At 40.6% G+C, this 18,998-nt stretch overlaps 3 protein-coding genes across 4 annotated transcripts; 2 read left to right on the top strand and 1 right to left on the bottom strand.

Moving 5' to 3' along the window:
- Window positions 1-232: 232 nt before the first annotated feature.
- RB195_015997 (uncharacterized protein) lies at window positions 233-3,587 on the bottom strand (the record flags this gene model as incomplete). The annotated part of the gene is made up of 10 exons (XM_064206961.1): window positions 233-343; window positions 994-1,086; window positions 1,145-1,299; window positions 1,367-1,541; window positions 1,627-1,740; window positions 1,805-2,151; window positions 2,210-2,377; window positions 2,993-3,213; window positions 3,272-3,376; window positions 3,481-3,587. The coding sequence occupies 10 exons, from the start codon at window positions 3,585-3,587 to the stop codon at window positions 233-235; spliced, it is 1,596 nt and encodes a 531-aa protein (XP_064062842.1).
- A 1,762-nt stretch (window positions 3,588-5,349) lies between these two features.
- On the top strand, window positions 5,350-7,965 carry RB195_015998 (uncharacterized protein; the record flags this gene model as incomplete). Of its 2 annotated transcripts, none has more annotated exons than XM_064206962.1 (3): window positions 5,350-5,457; window positions 6,377-6,511; window positions 7,846-7,965. In XM_064206962.1, 3 exons carry the CDS (start codon window positions 5,350-5,352, stop codon window positions 7,963-7,965), a joined length of 363 nt encoding a protein of 120 aa, XP_064062843.1. The 2 variants fall into 2 exon arrangements, with proteins under 2 accessions (XP_064062843.1, XP_064062844.1); XM_064206963.1 differs by having other exon boundaries at window positions 5,377-5,457.
- A 1,186-nt stretch (window positions 7,966-9,151) lies between these two features.
- Window positions 9,152-18,527, top strand: RB195_015999 (uncharacterized protein; the record flags this gene model as incomplete). The annotated part of the gene is made up of 13 exons (XM_064206964.1): window positions 9,152-9,332; window positions 10,785-10,861; window positions 11,398-11,536; window positions 12,565-12,714; window positions 12,831-12,986; window positions 13,578-13,739; window positions 13,801-13,914; window positions 16,806-16,886; window positions 16,937-17,056; window positions 17,139-17,221; window positions 17,900-17,966; window positions 18,026-18,184; window positions 18,400-18,527. The coding sequence occupies 13 exons, from the start codon at window positions 9,152-9,154 to the stop codon at window positions 18,525-18,527; spliced, it is 1,617 nt and encodes a 538-aa protein (XP_064062845.1).
- Window positions 18,528-18,998: the final 471 nt, after the last annotated feature.

Raw genomic sequence — 18,998 nt, forward strand, 5'->3', positions numbered from 1 at the left:
TTTGGATCAATCCTGTGTTGTTTACACAAGTCACATTTAACTAGTTTATTAAATAGAAAGTACAAAGTGTAATGACAGCATACCAGCTTCAACCGATTCAAAACCATACACGCATCAAAACCGAGATTAAAAGGGAAATGGTAGTAGCGATCGAGTTATTTTCGCAGTGAAAAGTGAGTTTTGAGGTGACAATTATGAACATGAGATCACCGCTAATAGTGTTTGAGAAGAACTAGGCAGTTGTAGCATCAGTTACAGGCGTTTGCTCGTCATCAGCTTTCGGTTTTTTCGCTGTCTCCAATTCCGCCTCAGTTTCAGCAGCTCTCTTAACAGGCTTTCGAATCTGAAAAGATAGATTTCATTGTTAGTTTTTTTTTCTGTTCAAACCAATACCATTACGATGGAAGAAATCAAAGCAAAGGTTTTTGCAGATTTTTGCCCTTCACAGCAATCAAAGCACTCAAAAGAAATCAAAAAAAAAGAAAAGAAAATGAAGACTGGTGGTGGTGTATGGGCAGTACAGGATTAGACTATATAACTATGTTCACTATCTATTATTTCATATTATTTGTTTGATAACGCTTGAATGTACTTCTTCATTTAACGAGTGAGAAAAGAGCGCAATAGAATTGTGCTTGCAAAGGATTTGCTTCATCTCTATAATAGCTACAGGAAAAAAAAAGAAAGATGTTAGTTGGGTAAAGACGCCAGCAGATTTTCTATATGATCGCCACAGTCCTTACTACAAATCAATATCGCCGACTATATAGAAATAAGTTAACTACAAAAAAGGAACGTTTCTAAAAGGCGATCTTTCCAAACTTTCAACATATTCTACATCCATTCTTTTTCAAAAGTCAAAAGTAGAAATGCCACCATTTTCTTGACAATGACTAAATTCTTATAAGTGACCATTAATACGTTAATATTAAAAAACGTCAAAGAAAAAACAGTAAAAAAAATAATATTCAAATATGACAGATGGGCACCTACCATGTTCGAGATATCGTTGACTGGGGTATCCTCGTTGACGGCGGCAAGCTTAGGTATAGTGGCGGCGAAAGCTGTTTTCAGTTCTTCTGCAGCCTAAAATTAGGAAAAAAGTACTGATGCTTCAATCAAATAAAAATACCCTATGTCATACTTTCTTAAGGGTAGCCGCACTCTCATCTGCATCCTGAATTTTCAGCTGGATATCTGGGATGAGTCCCTTCAAATCAACAAGTTCTTTTTCTAGGTCTGCCTTTTCTTTTTCTTTTTCTGGTTCAGTCGTATCCGCCAAGTTCTTCTCAACGGACTCTGGAGAATAATGTTTAAAGGTTGAGAGATTTGTCTCCCGCAGTAGCTCGAGTGTGACAGCACTAACCGATTCGGAGCTCAAGGCATTGCTTTGCCTTCTGATAATATTCTGACGCTTGTTCGAAGTCTTTGTCCAGTTTGTAAACGCGAGCAAATGTCACATACGTTTGTGCAATAACTCTATCACCCGCTGGAAGGTGAAGAAGTTGCAGTTGGAGCGCACTTGTGAGGTCATCAATAGCCTAAACAAAAATGTGACATGGTGCTAACGAAAGCACTACAGTAAATCTATAGGTTACAGAAAATAGTGTACAGTTAGATTCATACCTGTTTATAATTCTCCTCTTCAATAGAACACTCAGCTAGGGAAAAGAGAACGTCGGCCTTGCGTAGCTCCCATTCTTTTGTAGGCTCCTGCTTATCGCAAATATTACGCGCAACCTAAAATGATTGCAATTCAGCGCCATACATGCGATCTGATCAAAACCTTGCGACTAATATCTACCTCAAGAACCTCCCAAGCCGTCTGGAAGTTGCTGGGCTCTTCCTCTGTATCATCCTTGGTATCACCTTCGGTTTCTTCTGTCTCAGTGGGTTCTGCAGCATCACCATCGGCATCCATTGGCTCTGCATCTTCATCAACTGATGAAACTTCAGTTGCTGGCTCCGTGGCTTCTTCAGCTATCTCAGCCGAGGTGGCCTCTTCGGAGGGTTCCCTAGCTTCTGCCTTTTCTTCAGCCTCTGTAGCCTCTTCTGCCTTTTCTTCAGCTTCGGCAGCCTCTTCAACTTTTCCTTCACACGCAGACTCTTCAGGGGTTTCACATTTTTCGTCAGCAGGCTTAGCTTCCGACTCTGGAGAGAAAACTATTACATTGAAGTTTAAGACAATAAGGAATTTCGAACAACTCACCAGCCGACGATTCTACTTCAGTCAATTTCTCCTCTTTTTCAGATTCAGCTTCATTGGTTGTTGTGACTTCGCTATCTCCAGTGGCTTCGGCATTCGCCTTTTCCAACGCTTCAGCATTTTCTGCAAGGGCTTCTTCAACTTGCTCTCTGATCTCTTCACGTTCGCTTTCTAAAACGTTCCAATGACTAATTTCTTGGGATACGTGGAAAGAAATCGGAGAAGGAAGCTAATTAGGCATGATATCAATTAGAGACCTTAAACTCTAAATTAATGCACAATTTCTGTCTTATTACGAAACAATTCGCCACTTGGCAACACTGCCTTCAAAGGTCTTAAATAATAACTTTCTGGCTCATTCAAATTGGCTATTTCTTAGCGTTAAATTGCAGAACTTTGGCAATGACGTTGATGAAATTCAAACCGACCCTCTTTTTAGACACCAATTATGTTATATTACATCATTTGCATATATTAGACAAAAACGCAGATCATAAGAATATCTGGACATTAAGTTAACACCGACTTCTTGGATTAAATTAGTTAATTGAAAATCAGGTGCCTGAGGGATCGGAGGCAAACAGCGCTCAAGCTATGATCGAAGCGCAATGTTTGCAAACTGTGGAGTCAAGGTGAAGAAACAAAGAAACAAAAGAACACACTACAGCTCATCTAATGTACTGTTCCTTAACGGATATAAGTACTTACAAAAATCCGAGAATTTCTTACGTCCGGCACACTTTTTACAAGAATCTTAGTATGTAGTAGTCATAGCAGACAACTAACCAGTAAGTTTCTCAGGATTGCCGATGGTCTCATCCTTATCTTCTCCATCATCTCCATTTTCAGTTTCTTCTTTCTCCTCCTCTTCTTCATCATTCTCAGGTATATCAGTGAGTGCATTCTTCAGTACGTCGGCGTCGATGCGACCCAACTCAATAAGGCATTGTCCATAGTAGTAATGCGGGTCGAATGATTCGCTGGCGAAGACCCCGTACACCTCAGCACTGCAAAAGTTCCCTTATTTTTAGGACAGAAAATAAAGAGAAATAAAGAGAAACTTACGAATAGTTAGCACAAGTGCTTAGCTTATCGGCGGCTGACTCATATTCGCCGGCTTTAAAGTCGCGTTTGCCTTGGGCGAGGAGATCCTTCAGTGCCTCCTTCTTTCTAGAACAAAAGAAAAAGTGACTGCCTTGACAAAAATAAAGACTGTTAAACCAAAAATGACTAAACAAGACACATGCATATGCTAGAAGTTTGACGAAACTAACTGTTCAATGCTCAGTTCGGGAAGATCAACGTCCTCATTTGCAACTTGGCCGTTGTTAGCGTCATCTGAGGAAGTGACAGTGAACGTCTCCTGGTTAAGAGCGACCATGGTTGAGTTAGTAAGCTTAGAACCTAAATAAAGGTATTCCGTAGACTCGAATAACCAAAGATATATCCAGAGAAATAGTTGATGCAGAGGCAACGTATAGAGCTCTACATGTAGGCTTCGATTCAGTTTATTTTTTAAGAGAACAGAAGTGAAGAAAAGAGAGGAGAAGAAGAGAACGAATACAATCTTCAAGAAAAGTGCAGTGCAATCCTATTCCCCACTCTACTCCCTGTATTTCCATTTCTCTCCGACAAAAAAAAAAGCGAATAATCGTATCCAAGATCCAAGGCATGTGTGTTAATTCCTTCCTTCTAAGAACGAAAATAAGAAAATCCCTTCTCCAAAGTACTATGGATCAAAATTGCATCGATTCCCGCTATTTTCATTTATGGGAGTTATTGTGGGAAAAATACCAAATCCAGCCAAAAGTCAAATCCCCCAAGACTAACTTCTTTCTTGAACTTGATGGTAAACAAGAAACAACAAGTAAGAAACAATACTACGTCATTGAGAAGGCAAAAATATGAGAAAGACATATCCTCAACCACGATCGAGGTGAACGCGATTCAAATAATTGCGCGCCAGAAATTTCCCGCGAATGGGACGGTCATCGCCATGGAGGAACACACGACACACGACATGCGCTATCCTTTAATAAGTGTTTTTCGTGGAAATGTGGTTTTCCTCCAGAACTTCTTCGAATATCCTTGGTTTTAGGTGTGTTCCATTCAGCATTCGCTAACTAATGGGAATGAAGGCTTTCGAGGAACTAAGGGTGCTTTCTAACTGTTTCAATGTTTAGAAAAAGAAATATTCTATGCTAACGTCTAAAAGAAGTCTCAGTTTGAGTGCAACCGTTGTGTTTGCCTTCAAATTTCCATGAAAGGTGACTAGTATGGAGAATTGGTACAGCACGCCACGAATCACATTCGATAATGACCTGAGTGCGTGGATTTTCGAAAAAGAAAAGTGCGCGACTTTCGAAATTCTCAACTGTTGTTGTTTAAACTATTGGGATTCGAGGTAATAAACAAGGAGACATTGAGTCCTTCGACGTAAGGTAATTCTTTAGAAGATAGTTACCTGAAGTAGAAAGAAAGAAGGATACAAGATTGCTGCTGCTAAAAGCTTCAGAATAAAAAACCATCGTAATCCACTCCAAAATTTCATGCTATGAATACATAGAGAGGCTTCTTGAATTTGCTGTGCCCGCATTTTCTCCTTTGAGGGAATTCCAGATAGATGAGTTTAGTGGAAATCTAAAATTATTCCACCTCTTCGCGATTTCCTCAACTATTGCGTTAGATTGGACGTTGGTGGGAATTTTACTAGTTTTCTACTTTGTTCCATCTTTCATAAAAAAATTTTTTTTTTTTTTTTTTTTAAATTTTTTTTTTTTTTGAGGAATTTTTTTTTAAAATTCTTCCTACATATCGTATCTCATGTGTTTGGCTAACCCAATGGATGTTTTGTTTCTTTTTTTTGTTTTTTTGTTTGATTTACTATAGTCACTTCTTGATTTGTTCAGCCTGGGAGCCGCGGTGCGTTCATCGTAGCGCGCCCTCTTTCTCTGCTTGAAACACGTCACGTCCTCCGCAATGCTGCTCTAATCGAACTCGCATAGCGTTCATTCAGATGAACAAATTCTATGTCGACTATACCTCGCTTTTCTATGAAACATTGCATTTTACTAGTTACAAATGTATTAAATTAAACTACTATTAAAAGGAATTGCTACTGTAATGAATTTTAGTCACATTGAATGTTACGGGATGCGTTCATGTATGCAATGGGAGCAGGAGCAGCAGGCGCTAGTGCTGCGATAGCTTCGAAATTTGCTTTTGGTGAATACACATCCGATACACATGAGGTAAAAATGTTGAAAGCCTGTACATGAAAGAAACTTTTGAGACCCAGAAATTTTCTTTTAGAGGTAGTGTATCATGAAACCAATGATGTTGGCCTCTCTTTGAGGAAATATAGAATTCTGGGCGTATATTACGACTGTGAGCGTAGCCCTACTCAATTCCCTTTAATCGTCATGAAAATCCGCGAGAAACGACGTTTGTTCCAACGAGGTTCGTAGAAACCCATCACTAAAATGGAAGATTGCTCACCACTATTGGCTCTCATTTCTTCAAACTCTATCTTCCTTCTTTTCTATTAGTAGCTTTAGTTTACATGTCATAAATCCTCTAAGAATAATGGTTAGTTTTTAGGGAGGCAATTAACTTAGTTATTCACTTCCAGGGGGAAAAAAGCTTGGTTGAGTGCCCCTTCCCCAAACTACACTTGAAGGCATCACCCCATCAATCTGAGGTGGTGCAGATTTCAGGTGGAGTATTCTTACAAGGGATAGTAGATTATGGAGGGGAAGGTGATTCCGTCCATTTCTTCCTAATTGCCGCAAAAAAAAAAACGGCCCGGAAGATGCGGCGCCAGTAGTATGCACAGGCCGCATCTTCCGGACCGTTTTTTTTTTGCGGCAATTAGGGAGAAATGGACGGAATCACCTTCCCCTCCATAATCTACTTATACGAATACTCCACCTGAAATCCGTACCACCTCAGATTCGTGGGGTGATGCCTTTAACACCAAACTCCTTTCCCACGTTGTTATTGCAGAGGATTAGGGGGGAATTGAGTAGGACCACGCTCATACTCGTAACCTACACATCAGGCTCTAGATTTCCCCAAACAGAGACCCCAGTATTGTCAGTTACATGACACTCTGCCTCTCCTCCAATCGAAGTTCAATGTAATTTTAAAATTCTGCAAATCCTCGTTCAGAAATTCGTCCTATCGTTAGCGGTTTTTGCGCTGAGCAACGTGTTGATGTGGTGGTCGTACACGAAGTCGTTGTCAATGGCTGATTCCACGATGCAATGCATGTCGGTTAATACGGGGACAAATTTTGCTCTAACTGTAAGGATTTTAATCAACTACAAGGATAGTAATATATGTTTCGAAGTTTTTTACAGCCGGGTCAAAGCGACATGAAGCTCGCTGCATCGCGGTGCGGTGGAGCATATAGTTAGGGATGGCGGCGCGGTGAAGATGGCGGCGCGGTGAAGATGGCGGCGCGGTGAAGATGGCGGTTGGAATCGACGTGGGGCCATGGCGAACTGCAGCGAAGAATGGGGCCACAAAGAAAAAACCCCCACCCCCTCCCCCTCCCGCCCCGCCTCCTAACGACCCCTCTCCGTATACGAATGCTCCACCTGAAATCCGTATTACCTCAGATTCGTGGGGCAATGCCTTTAAGCAGTTGCGATCGAAGCGGCACGGTGAAGATGGCGGTTGGAATCGACGTGGGGCCATGGCGAACTGCAGCGAAGAATGGTGCCAGCAAGGGTTCTACCACGATCTTCACCGCTACGCTGCACCGCGCACGAGCTTAAAGGCATCACTCCACGAATTTGAGGTGGTTCGAATTTCAGGTGGAGTATTCGTATACGGGATCGTAGATTATAGAGAGGTAGGTGATTCCGTCCATTCCTTGCTAACTGGCGTAAAAAAACGGCCCGGAAGATGTGGCTTGTGCACACAGCTTGCGCGCTCAAATCGAACTCCTTGTAGAAAACTGCGTCGGAATGCTCGAAGCAGTATCTTCCGGGCCGTTTTTTACGGCGATTAGCAAGAAATGGACGGAATCACCTAACTCTCTATAGTCTACGATCCCGTATACGAATACTCCACCTGAAATCCGTGCCACTCCAGATTCGTGGGGTGATGCCTTTAACCACTTGCACAACTGCACCGTGCTTTATGTCGTTTTGATCCTACTATACGTTTTAGTAGAGGAACATGTTCTTTAGCATCACATTATAGATTAACAAGCGCCACCACAGTTGTAGATGAAGGCAGGAATAATGAGAGAAAAGTGTTTAAATAGCTCCTATTGAAAATTTGTTCTCCATTTTTCCGAAAAAAAAATTGACAAGAATGGAACGATGAAGATCGAATCTGATTTGCCATTTGACATGAAAAAGAAGACGCGTTATGATATTTCTAACACAACAACATTTTAAAATCGATGCTGTGCGATCGGTTGAAATGGGAGTGAAACGATTGGAGAGCGGATTTTCGGCGCAGCGGTCTGGTCTGAACACATTAGGAGGAGTTGAGGACAAGGCCGAATCAGTAAAAACTACATTTATCTAGGACATGTTTGAGTGTATATAGCTTAGAAACGTTGCTTTCTTAGAGGTTTTATTAGAGGATCTTAGAACCAATTTTGATGAATGGATACGTTTCAGGGTATTTTTGGCTACCTATTCTTCTCGGAAACACATTCTTTGTTCTGGTGTTTTGGTTTGAGTCTGGTGTTTGTTGGAGTATGTTTACTTGCTGCTAACGATAAAGAAAAGAGCGATTAGGAACACTATCGTTCTCCATGTCAGTATTCAAGGTACTATGTGTTTCTTTTCCTCTGTTGCAAGAAAAGCGTGGTGATCTTCGTTTCTGTTGATATTTATACAACATTTCCACTTGATTTAATCTCTTATTAGAGAACTTACCGTATTTATTTCAATTTTGTCATGTACTTCATTGATTGCTTCCTTTTGTTATTTATTGCAGAATGCATTGATTCATGTTGTTGTTTTTTTATGGCTGTTATTTGTCGCAATAAAAAGAAAATTGCGTAACAAAAGTCAAAATCCTTCTGTCTTCCTTCTGTCCAAAGAAACATGATTATTTGCGTCAAATCAAATTCTATATGAGTGGTTAGCTCCTGAAAAAGCGCGCAGCATTTGACCAGTAGTTAGCGAGATCATAGATGCGATAGTCGCAGCCGGTGTTTTGACCTCCTTCACTTTTAAACGGTTAGCGAAATTACCCCCTTCACTTTTGGACGGTTGGAGAAATGATCCCCTTCACCTGAGCTCCATCCCATGAGCTAAACCCCATTCACCTGAGCTCCATCCCATGAGCTAAACCTCCTTCACCTAAGGAAGACCCGGCTCGACCCTATAGCACCTATGAGCGAGATATTTAGTTAAATTCCGCTGCCATGCATGCTTGTAATTGCACAGATTCGTTCGGAATCTCCATAGAAGTAAACTTGGCGTGAGCCACCGGTCGGTTATGTGTTGTTGGTCGTGAAGTGTCGCGTGACCTATTGGTGGATCCGCTTTAGAATTTTTATAACTTCTGCAAGGTATCCAGAATTCCTCTTCATTATTTCACTGAAATATTGACGCCTGCGAGCAGAAAACACATTTATTACTAGTGAAGAGGTAGTTGTGGGGGAGGCACTCCAAAACTGCTCTAATCAAACTACAATGATCGTTCTTAGAGCACAAAAGCCGTTCTTAACTGTAATTTGACTTTCCCATTTGAGAATACGATAGTTCATGAAAACACTCAATGACGAGATGTGACCTGAAGTAGTGTCCGAAGTGACAGTGTAGATGACATTGCATTAGATACTGAAGTATAAACCAAGAAGAAAACTATGAAACTTCATAAACAACTTCCGGTTCCCATTGAAACATCGACACGAGTCCAAATTCTGAACGGTTGTCATTTCTAGGGCGTGTATTTGTGCATCTGTGCTTAGCAATGGGAGCACAAATTGAAACAGCGGTCGCAACGACTTTTGACCGACGAGTTTATAAGAAGGGACAATGTCTATGCGCATGCTTCATCATATTCGTCATGATTTACAACACTTTATTGCTCCTCACCTCTTATTTCGTTGTGATTCGAACGGAGACGTGCCTTAATCCTGCTGGAGTAGGACGTGAGTACCAGTGGATTTATTTTCAAGAGTAGTATTTTCAAGAGTAGATGATGAGGCTAGATGCGATGAGAAAAAAAAACCATCCACCACGAGGTCATAAAAGTTCTCGCATGAGCTGAATATTATTGATAGAAAAACATTTCTACCTAAACATCTCTCTAGGATTGGAAACATCAGACCGTCTAACTTTCTACTACGTGTGTCAAATTTTCATTCGAATATTCGGAAAGGTAATTGGAATAAGGAACTAAAGCATTCTCCAATATTCGGATAGCGGTTACAAAAGAGAAATGAACTACAAGGATCTTACCACATTGAACGCGTAGTTCACCATAGTCCAAGGAAAATTCCTCTAAAATTAATATGTAGTCAAACAGATTCTGATTTTCTAATTGAGGATCATAGGATGAATTATTGTTACCGTGATTTTCGGATACTTTTACAACTCAGAGTCAAACCTCAACTGAGAAATTGTAGTAGATCACTTCGTAGTCCAGTAGTACTATTGAAATCCGTGATTATCGTCTTGCTACTAATCGTTTCATGGATTCTGCTTGGCTTTTCATGATGTAGTTCAATTCTTTCCAAGCACAAGTAGTTATGCAGTCGGATCAGAACGACCTGAAGCTCGGTGCCATTGCATGAATGCATGCGCCCGGCGCAGTTGAAGTGGTGGGGTTGCGAGCGATTCGGACTCGAAGAGATGAATAAACTCTGTGAGGGTCCCACCTCGGCACCAACCGCACCATTGAGCGCGGTCATCTACGCATCTGCACAGAGCTTTAGATCTTTTTGACTCGAGTATTCGCCATTAAAGTGTTCAATTGTGTCTACAAAAAGTATTTACACAGAAAGATACCTACTGTAGTATTACACTACTCTGATAAGAATTACGGTAATAGTGACTATGGTGTTAGTCTAGCTGAAAAATATTTGCATAAGAGTTGAAATTCCGTCATATAGATATTTAGGGTTTCTCTTCAAACTTTCAAATTTTCGAAGATTCGAATGCTTAGAAAAGTTGAAGATTCGGACAGTTTGAAAGCTCGAATTTTGAGCATTAAATGTGGATTTTTTCGAGTTTTCAACTATTGGATGAAGAATCCCCAAATTCATCACATTAGTACTTGAATTATTGATGACAAAAGTCATCCAGGTGAATGGCAGAGTTTTTTTTTTCTTGGGGGGGGGAATGCTCTTGAACAATTTTTCAAGAACTTTCTTGTAACGGGTAGTTTTCCTGCGAAAAACAAGCTTTTTGAGACGAGAACCAAAACCGAATGCTTCCAAAAAAAAACTTCTTACTTTTGGTTAGCTTATTAATAGGAGTACACAAGAAAGTAGGCAAAAATTTGTAGAAATTTGCTAGTTACAGACGAACCATCCCCAGATTCATTTAACTAGCTTAATTTAAATTTTCTACTTCTTCCTTATGCATAGATTAATTTTCAGCATGTCTGATGGGAACTTGTCCAGGTCCGAATTTGGTTTGCATTACCGCTGCTGATGTGTGCTGCGATGCGACTCAAGTGAGACTGTTTGCTTCAATAATATACCTTAGAACCATATTTATGTTTTTTTCGAAGGTAGCATCTAGGCGTCTATAAATTTTGGGCTTGCATAGCGTCAAATTCATCCCACTTACTACTCAGCAATAGTTGGTTTGTGCTGGTGACACCTATAAACGATTCTGAGTTTTTGGAGTGTTGTGATTTCGTACGAGGAGACTCTCAGGCAAAGCCAGGTTTTTAAATGGCTGATAGATATATTTTGGTTCTCCTGGTCGTCAAAAGTTCAAAAGAAGACCGAAACAGTGAGAAAAAAGAAGTATTTTTACTCTACAGTCTTTACTAGCACATGGGTGCTGTTTAACAGAGCGCGTGCTTTTTCACATCATTGAAAAATTTGAGTGCCTCGTAGATTGAAAAACTGGAAGTTCTAATTTCGGAATCCATAGAACATCAGAAAACACGGTTCTATGAACAGCAAAGTTGTCGTTATTTCACTGAACGCTCTGCTTCGAGCTTAGAAAAATAGCTTCGAAAAAAAGGCTTCTCGTATTGAGGTTATCCCTGATCCCACTTTACCACCGGTCACGAATCCACCTACAACCGCAGCGCCAGTTACTGCTATTGTAACTGTAGCTACTACTGTACCAACGGTTGCAACGGCAAGAGTTACAAGCGCTACTGTAGCCACTTCAAGTAAGTTTTCATCCATTGTGGAGCAAAGCAGAAGAGGAGGCGTGGCATTCCAAGCGGTGATTGGCTGACGATGCTCTGCTCTGTGTGGCATGTGAATTTATTTCCTTAAAGGCATCACCCCACGAAGCTGGGGTGGTGCGGATTTCAGGTGGGTTATGCATACCCGGAGTCGTAGATTATGGATAGAAGGGTGATTCCGTCCATTTCTTCCTAATTGCTGTAAAAACAGCCCGGAAGATACGGCTTTGAGCGTTCCGGCGCGTTATTTTGTACAACGGGTTCGGTTGGAGCGCGCCAGCTTTGTGCACCCGCCGCATCTTCCGGGCCGTTTTTTTAAGGCTAATTAACAAATGGACGGAATCACCCTCCTCTCCGAAATCTACGACTCCGTGTAGGAACTGTCCACCTGAAATCCGTACCACCCCAGATTCGTGGGGTGATGTCTTTAACGTTGCCTATTAGGATTTTTTCAGCGAGCGATTTTTTTTACAAGTATACACTGATAGGCGGTGAACTCTCAGAATGAAAATTCCTAGGGTCCCAAAACAGGAAAGAATTGCATGTAACCAAATCTGCCGCTAAGAGCGTATCTTTCAGATATTTACGAACTGCTTGCACACACTGACTTTTATGCTTGCATCGCGTGCCCGATTGAAGTAGGATAGAAGTAGTTATGCCTAGAGAGAGAGATTGCGCGAATTGCTGTGAGTGCGTCACGGTCGCCTCGATAAACATAATTGCGGCGTTTATACTTGTGGCTATCGCTTCTTGATAGTGTTCGGATATGCGCTCGGGATTCACAGGGTTTTTTTCTTTGATTTCTTCATTTAAAGCTGCTGTTATTCATCTATGCTTTGAGAGCATCCTTGATAAGCCGATAACGATCCCACTTTCCCATGCAGGACAACCCAAGCGCATGTTCTCGACAAAGTATGAACACGCTTGTCGCCGATGTTCTCGCGCTGCTGCTCTGCATTCCACAAAAAATGGATGTTTGGGAGATTTCGTGTAACATTGTGATATTTCAGCTTGCTATGACCGTCTAAACCCTGCGACAAATCTGTCAGATTGTCCGAGCAGGGCGTATTTATGTCAGAACACTCTCTACTATGACCTGATGACTCAGCAATGTCCGTTGACTTGTGGTAGATGTACGAGTACGACAACTGCCACAACTGGTAGTGTTATCCACCTAGATTCTGGACTTCTTACTTTTCATTTTCAACATATGTGGATGATGTTGGCGAAGTCAAATATTACTGGAGTCATTCGTGTATATTGTTTGTTTCTTTAGCCTGTGTCGATAAACTGAATCCAAAGACAGGAGTGTCCGATTGTCCATCAATGGTATCATACTGTAATAACTCAGTTTACTATACATTGATGACCGACCAATGTCCACGTACATGCGGGCGTTGCTCAACGTCATCTACATCCTCTACGACGACTAGTAAGTTGTGTATTTGATTTTAAAAAAAGTCTCATCTTTGTAGTTAGGGAGTTGTTAATGTTAACTACAATTTTACTGCAACGAGTGTGGCGCAGATGGTAAGAGGTTCCGCCACGGCTACACCATCAATGGTTCGAAACACCGAACGACTCCTAATTGAACTGAACGCGACGGCGTATCCCAATCATATTGATTAGCACCAAACACTTTATCCTTTCATTATGGCCTCAGTGTTTTTGAAAGAAAAACTAATAAAAGTGTGCTGGCTCCACGTAACATTTTAGGGGAAGATTATAGAAGCAGTGATTGCAGTTACCGTGTCCAGGAATTTCTGCAACATCCTCAAAATCACGCTGGAGGCGGTAATTAATGAGTGGAAGCTGTAAAACACAGAGTGCTGCGCAGAAATTATCCCTGAGATTGGCAAAATCTTACCGCTACGGTTCCGTTCACATCTATTTCTTCTACTGCTGTGTGGGAAGCGTTAAGCGTTGCAAGGAGATCGGTCGAAATCCCGAAAATATCATGGAGCACAGACTTTACGAGCCGCTTTTGCACAATATGTAATAACAATACTTTATTTTATTTTAGCATGCGTAGACAAAGTGAATCCAACCACAAACGTTTCGGATTGTCCAAATATGGTATCGTACTGTAACGATTCAAGATACTACACTTTAATGACTGAGCAATGTCCGAAGACGTGTGGTCGATGCAGCAGCACATCCGTTGTATCTTCGTCCAGTTCCACAAGTGGGTGATGAATCTTCTTTTCCGATAGTTTTCTGATAACGGATAGAGAGAAATTTTCCAGATTGTGTCGACAAGCTGAATCCATCGACGAACGTTTCGGATTGTCCCGGTATGGCCTCTTACTGTCGTGTGACTAGTTATGTCACATTAATGAAGGAGCAATGTCCTAAAACATGTGGCTATTGTTGATATGTTCCAATTTTTTTTTGTCTTTTGTTTTCAAACACTAATAATGATGATAGTGATTTTTGTGCTTATTGATTTGTTAGTTTCCCTTGTGCTCCCAAGTTTCTTTTCGATATCTTCTATCTATCCGAGTAAAAAAGGGGAATAGGAGGGGAGAAGGGTTGCTTAAAAGTGTTACCAAAAATGTGGCATTTTTGAAGCGGAAAGGAGTGGGACCCATTTTCAAAATATTGTAATTGACCTAATAAAATATTGAAAATACTTACGGTATTTTAATAAATTCAAAGAATGAAGGATAAGTCCACTGCTTTCTCTGTGTTTACTTATGATTTTTTTGGGAACTAGCTAGCGTCCCTTCCGCTCGCCCGGTCACGTGTAGATGTGATTCTATTTGTTCTGCATATACAGCGTTGCCAAAAATCTTATCTTTCCAAGAAGATGCGCTAGGGCAGCTTTGCTTTTCCGATAGATATTTCCGAATAGCATACAAAATAAACTTTTACTTTATAGAGAATTTTATTAAGATATGTATAGGCCTGTGTGTTTTCCATTTTCGTAAATAAATGTCTTGGAAATGCATTTTTGTTATGTTGATATTGAAAAGACAGAGAAACAATGTTTGTCTGAGGAACTTCCAGCAAGTTCCGACTCCATACCTCCTCCAACGTCTCCATGTCCATGAAAATGGCCTGAAGCTCGGCACAATTGCGTAAGCAGCTGCGCTCGAAGTGGCGTGATGAAGCTAGCGATATGGGAGCAATGTGGGACCATCACGAGTTGCACGGATTAGTGGTGCTAGCAAGGGTTCCCTATGATCCACCGCGCTGAAAAGCATACAGAATTCGCAGCAGCACTAAAGTCGGAAAGTAATCCGCGCACTATACCGCTGCTTTATCTCCGTATAAAAAGAGGCGCAACAAGGAAAGCTGGATGCAGCTCTTAAAATTATTCACGGCAAACTGGTAAAGGCTGTGAAAGAGTAAAACGTTGCATAATAGTCGTTAATCGCAAGGTCACAAGATTGCAAGTTCGTCGCAATGATTGAAAAGCATAAAGAAATCCATAAAAAGTCCGCTGAACACAATATATGTTTCGCAAGTCTCCGGAGGTTAAATTCGGACTTTTGCATCTGTATTCCGACATTCCTACGGAAATGGACAGAGCTTCAGGTCGTCTAGAGACGAATCCACTTCCCCTATGATGTCTGATGCGGAAAGTGCATGGTCCCACGTAAATAATTCTTTTTTTTTTGTTAGGTTGTTTTTTTTCAAAAGCAGCATACCACGAGTCTGACTAGGTAAAGGAATCCACGGGAAAATCTAGAGTAAGGGTTGCAGATTATGCGATCAATGATCTGCGGATTCCCTCACTACCTTAGATTCGTGATATGCTGCCTTTAAAGGAATTTTTAAAGGATTCTAAACTAATTTTGCTTTTCCCTTTCTTTTGGCAGTGAAATAGTGAAAAAGGAGAAATTAAAATTTTATTCACCATAATATTCGTAATGTGTTAGGGCGTGGAACGTAGTCCCCTGCGTGCCATAGTGCAAACACCTGAACCAACGAATATTCAAGGTTTTTTTCGACTGTATAATTCAAACTATACCAACTATTCACAATGAATAGGAAGAGGGATTTGTGATCTGGTTTTGTACGCTCATTATATGGTCTTTAAAGCAAAAAGATCGGATATGTTGGTGTTTTGCTGCAGAACGTTTTGGAGTAAATTTATTAAACTACACTTTACTGTCATAGAAAATCTAATAAAAGTGAGTGAATTCAAAAACCTAACCTAACCTCCTTAATTCTAACCGATAAGAGAGATAGCTTGCAAAAAAAAGAAGAATCAATTTCAATCGAACCCAAATGAAAACCTGAATCCTTGATTGAAAATTCGTCCATGAATAAATGAATAAACAATACAATAAATGTATTGGGTTGGAAGTTATTCAGATCATATTGGGTTCCACATGGAATAACAGCTGGGTTCATTTTCATCGCATTAATCTTCCCAAAGGTAAATATTACAGAGATTAAGCAGAAAATCGTAGTTCAAGTAGTTTTGCGCCTCTTTTGAACCTAGATCAGAGAAAAATCGGAAAAAAATATTTTTTTTGTCTTCATTTTACTTACATTTGTTTTTTATTTTATTATTTTTGTTTCTGTTTTTTCAATTTTTTTATTTCATTTTGTTCCATCCAATTATTATCTCCTTCTGAAGCATTTCCAGCAAAAAACCTTCTTCATTGATGACGATCTCGGCTTTTTTTTTTGTGGAATTCTGAAAATAATACATCAAGGAGATCCCTAGGAAATGGGACAAAATCGTTGATAGTGACGGTAGTCATATTATAGATCAATGGTGATTAAGAATAAAATAATGAACTAAAAAAAATGAAAAACTTTCTACTCAGGACAGTAACCAGAACAGAGTCTGTTGAGTGAAACATGTACAGTAAATCCACTATCTGACATAACAATCGTTTTTTTTTTTGGACGAAAAGAAATCGCTTCTCCAAAAAATCTCACACACTGTAATTCACATTCATGCTCCATTAAAATATATGCTTAATTATTTTTCTTACACTCACTAGATGAATTCTGTCCACTTTCTTGAAATACGAATTAGTTTCTCCCTTGAATTCGGGTAAAAATCCTTCTGTGGCAATGGCAAGGTCTGGTCTAGGCAAGACGACAAATGTAGCACTACGTAGCATGCACCAGTCCCGTAACTACCAACCGTACCCTAACTAATCAATATACAGAGCAAAATACAGTATCGTATGGTTCACGCAGACTACAATCCTCGGCTGCATTGTCATGAATAATCGTACAGATCCTTTGTGTTAGTTTTTTCCTTGGAGTTTTTTTCTCTTCTCAGCTGCTATTCCTGCGAAACCATTTCGATGGGGATTGTTCTGGCTATTTGGTCAGCGCAATGAGAAACTTAACGTTGATACAGGTGCCGAGGTGTAGGTCCTATAAGAGGACGCTCACCTTGTGCTGCTTCAGTGGATTCAATTCAAATTCATTACATTACAATGATCGCATTCGCATTCGTTCTGCTAGCATTCGCACCTGTCGTGCAAATTTTCGCACAGATTCAAACGTGTCGTGATGGTGGTGTCGGCCGTGAGTTCTTTAGGGGATCTGAGATGCATTCTTGATTTCTCCCCCAGTATTTCTCTAGGTAATAATATCCGTTATATTCCAGCTTGTATAAATGGGACGTGCCAATTAGCAAGTCAATTGTGTATTAACACAACGATGGGTGAACTTTGCTGTGAAGTTTCGCAGGTGAAAACAGAAGAAAAACACTTTCCCAGCAAAACGTTAGGAAAGGGAAACACGAAAGGATAAACACCAACCGTATTGTAAAAAATTCGTGTTTTGATGTGAACATAAATATTTAGCCATTGAAGAAACGTGTATACAGGTCGCACATAGTCGGCGCCTAATATTTTCAACCCGGGCGGTGACGCATCCGCTGTAACTGACGCTCGCTTGGTACATTCGCACTTCCACACTCCTCGTTCTACCTTGTTCTAATCAAAAGGCATACCACGGTGGCTCGACCGGAGCGTTATTTACAGCGGGTGCGTCGCGGCCCCGGTTGAAATCATTCGGTGCTGACTGTGAATGACCTGCATATACTGGTCGGAGAGCGTGGTTGTGTACGAGTTGTACGAGTTCCAGACGTATGCTGTTCGATATGTAAAATCTCTGAATGTAAAAGGAATTCAATACATTCAACTCAATACATTGGTTGATTTTCAGTCCAACTTTAAGAAAGGTGTTGAAATTTCCCAAGAGAGGTGCTGAAATTAGGAAAGAAAAATTGAAAGCTTTACTGATTCAATCTCATCAATGGGAAGCTAGCAAGGATCGGTTTTCAAGCGGAACGTTGGCGTTTGTTCCGCAGAACATGGATGATCCTAGAAAAACGGTTATTTTTTTAGTGGATTTCAATTTTAGATCGGCGATGAAACAACGACAACGGAAACGACAACGGCAGCGGTACAACCGGTGGTTACGGCTGCTGGTGCATCTTTAGCTTATTTTGGTTGCGAATTACAAAACCTACCAAAGTTTCAATTCTAGCTTGTATCGATTTTGTAAATCCAAAAACGGGATTGTCGGATTGTCCATCGTTGGCTCGTCTGTGTACTGATGGAAGGTATTACGCTGTGATGGCCGTTCAATGTCGAAGAACATGCGGATTTTGCGATGGTACTGTCCCATCGGTAGCAGTGATTGCAGGTAGAAATTTCAAGCCTACCGCTTATATTTTAGTCGTTTATACGCACAATTAATTAAATGTAATCAGAGAACTGAATGGATTTTTGTAAGAACTTCCAGACCTATAGTGATATCTAACCTCATGCTTCAAATTCTTCATTTCAATGATTAGCTCATGCGTGACTAAGAAAACTTCAAGGTAGATATCGATATTGTTTTCATATGTGCTGCTCTAGGATGTTACGATTTGGTCAACGTTGCGACTGGAATCTCCGATTGCCCTGCACGTGCTGAATACTGCAATAGGCCAGCATATAGGAATCTTATGAATCTGCAGTGTCCTAGAACATGTGGACTTTGTTAGACTACATATTTACCCCATTTCTGTAAATGTGTTGTGGTTGCTGGTATGAGTATCGTACTTAACCTGTTCTATGTTAATGCGATAAAAAATTAAAAGAAGTCGAAGTTCTTAGTAATCAAAAACGCTTTCAGCAATCCTTTATTTATTTTCCGTTAAACGGAATCTTTTTCTTCTTTCTAGCGTTTGTCCCACGTTGTTGCAGGATTCGCCTTTCTGCTTCTTCTCTTCTATTTGGTTTGATCCAGCGCATCAGCCGTACACACACGTGCATCTATCATATGCAACCTTACACGGTCCAACCAGCGAATCCTTGATCTGCCGCGAGGCTTCACGTCTGAAACATCGAGCTTCAAAGCGGTTTTGGTAATAGAATTACCCTCTTGCCGCGAGACGTGACCAAACTATCTTAGTCACGCCTCCTGCATCTTTTCAGTTATCGGCACGACGCCGAAGATGGAGCGTACAGTGTTG

The sequence above is a fragment of the Necator americanus genome, chromosome V, assembly GCF_031761385.1.
Source record: "Necator americanus strain Aroian chromosome V, whole genome shotgun sequence".
Taxonomy (NCBI): domain Eukaryota; kingdom Metazoa; phylum Nematoda; class Chromadorea; order Rhabditida; family Ancylostomatidae; genus Necator; species Necator americanus.